The 1745-nt window shown below is 41.5% G+C and overlaps 1 protein-coding gene across 1 annotated transcript; it reads left to right on the top strand.

Moving 5' to 3' along the window:
- Positions 1-27: 27 nt before the first annotated feature.
- Positions 28-1728, top strand: LOC119343613. The gene is made up of 3 exons (XM_037614479.1): positions 28-977; positions 1065-1140; positions 1317-1728. Exons 1-3 carry the CDS (start codon positions 863-865, stop codon positions 1576-1578), a joined length of 453 nt encoding a protein of 150 aa, XP_037470376.1. The 5' UTR covers positions 28-862; the 3' UTR covers positions 1579-1728.
- Positions 1729-1745: the final 17 nt, after the last annotated feature.

The raw sequence follows: 1745 nt of genomic DNA, 5'->3' as shown, positions 1-1745 counted from the left end.
CGGAGGATATCCATGATCAATTCAAAGCCCAGCCGTTCTCCTCAATCTTTGACACGGCCACACGGGAGGCCCGCTGCCCCCTCTGTCTCTGTCTGTCTCCTCCTTCAGTTTTTTTTTTTTTTTGCGAATATGTCTCCTCCTTCAGTTAATGGCGTGCGTCGGTGCGTTCAAACTCTGTCTCGGACTTTTCATGTCAGCATTCAATGCTAGAGCACCAACTGGTGGCACTCATGCATTCAGTGAGGTCTACTCCAGTCTTCATTATTGATGGAGATAATATTATTGTTCACAACTTCAGATACTCGCAACCTTTATGTGCCGACAAATCATGTGATGGATCAATCTGTCCTGTTATCTGAAATCCAACGGCTGAGGATGTGAGTCTGTTACCAAAGGCATACTTTTTTTTTCTAACATAGGGAACTTTTGCACATACTAAGAATACTAAGCCCGTAAGGGTTCGATTTTTCTGGTTTTTTTGAAAAAAAAATTACTCCTACTGACTGAGCGACACGTGTGCACGGTGGCTTTCCTAAAGTGGTTGATCACTTGGGTTGTGCCTGTTTCTTCTAGAGGTGCATGGGCTTCTCTTGTCTCATGTGTACCATGTGAAAAGATGGTTTGATAGCATGGGCTGATTTTGTCTCATGTGAGAAAAATATATTAGCTGCATGGGCTGTTGTATGGGCTGGTGTGCGTGTGCTGCTGCATGGCTCATGCATGCATGCATGTGTCCACGTTTGCATGTTTGTAGTTTCACGTTTGCACACATTTGTGTTCTAGGTCCTTCTTTGCTTGCCTATAAGTAGCTTCTTTTTGTGTTCTTCTCTCCTGTGTACTTCTTGTTTGCTTGGTCTCTGTTATGGTTCTTGTTGTTGCACATGCTTCTCAGCGCGTTCCTTCGACGTCCTTGGGCTCTTCTTCTTCCGTTGGTGCTTCTGATAGGAGGTTGGCTGCTGAGGGTGGTTCTAATCTTGGTGAGTATTGTTCTTTCATTTGTAGGGTTTGGTTTGCTGATTTTTTGTAGTGTTTTTGATTGTGTTCATGATGTTGTGTGTTTTTAGGTTTGAGGGTTGATGAGGCGTGGCGGCGACACGAGGAACAACCGCCGTGGGAAATGACATGTATATTCATCGTTTGGTGGGTATTTAGCATGCTTCTTTTTGTTCTTGTTATTTGCCAGGATTCTTTTTTATATACCCCTAGGCTCTAGAATAGTAGATCCTGCTGTTCCTATTTATCTCTTAATCTGGTTTCAGTGTGTTGGTGTTGTTTTGTGATTTCTTGTTTTTATTGTTTGTTGTGGTTATTTGCAGGTCCTCTGATTTCTCCATCTTATTTGGATCCAGACAAAGCTCACTCTTGCCGGCAGGAAGGTGTCCTGTTTACTTCATGATGGTGGACGTGCTATGTATTGTTTATTTAACTTTCTGTTTGGTTTGTCATTTATTCCTTTTTTGTTCTTTTACACTTACGTCGATGGCATGTCTCTTGATTTGCCTCCGATTTTATGATATCCTTGACAAGAAGCTAAATGAAGAGGGCCTAAAGCTAAGGTATATTTTGGTTTCACTTTAGAAGCAAAATAATAATAGTTTTGTAGTCTCCCAAATACTTTGTCCATGAGAATCAGTGATCTTGATTTACATTGTTGTTCTAATGGACTAATTCTATGGGAGAGATAAACAATAAAGACAGGCATCCTGTAGTGCTTCTGCCAAAATGCCATGAAGGTTTTACTTCAT

This window comes from Triticum dicoccoides, unplaced genomic scaffold (assembly GCF_002162155.2).
Source record: "Triticum dicoccoides isolate Atlit2015 ecotype Zavitan unplaced genomic scaffold, WEW_v2.0 scaffold134342, whole genome shotgun sequence".
Classification (NCBI taxonomy): domain Eukaryota; kingdom Viridiplantae; phylum Streptophyta; class Magnoliopsida; order Poales; family Poaceae; genus Triticum; species Triticum dicoccoides.
The sequence above is the reverse complement of the archived record's forward strand: the minus strand, read 5'-3'. Positions and strand labels throughout refer to the sequence as shown.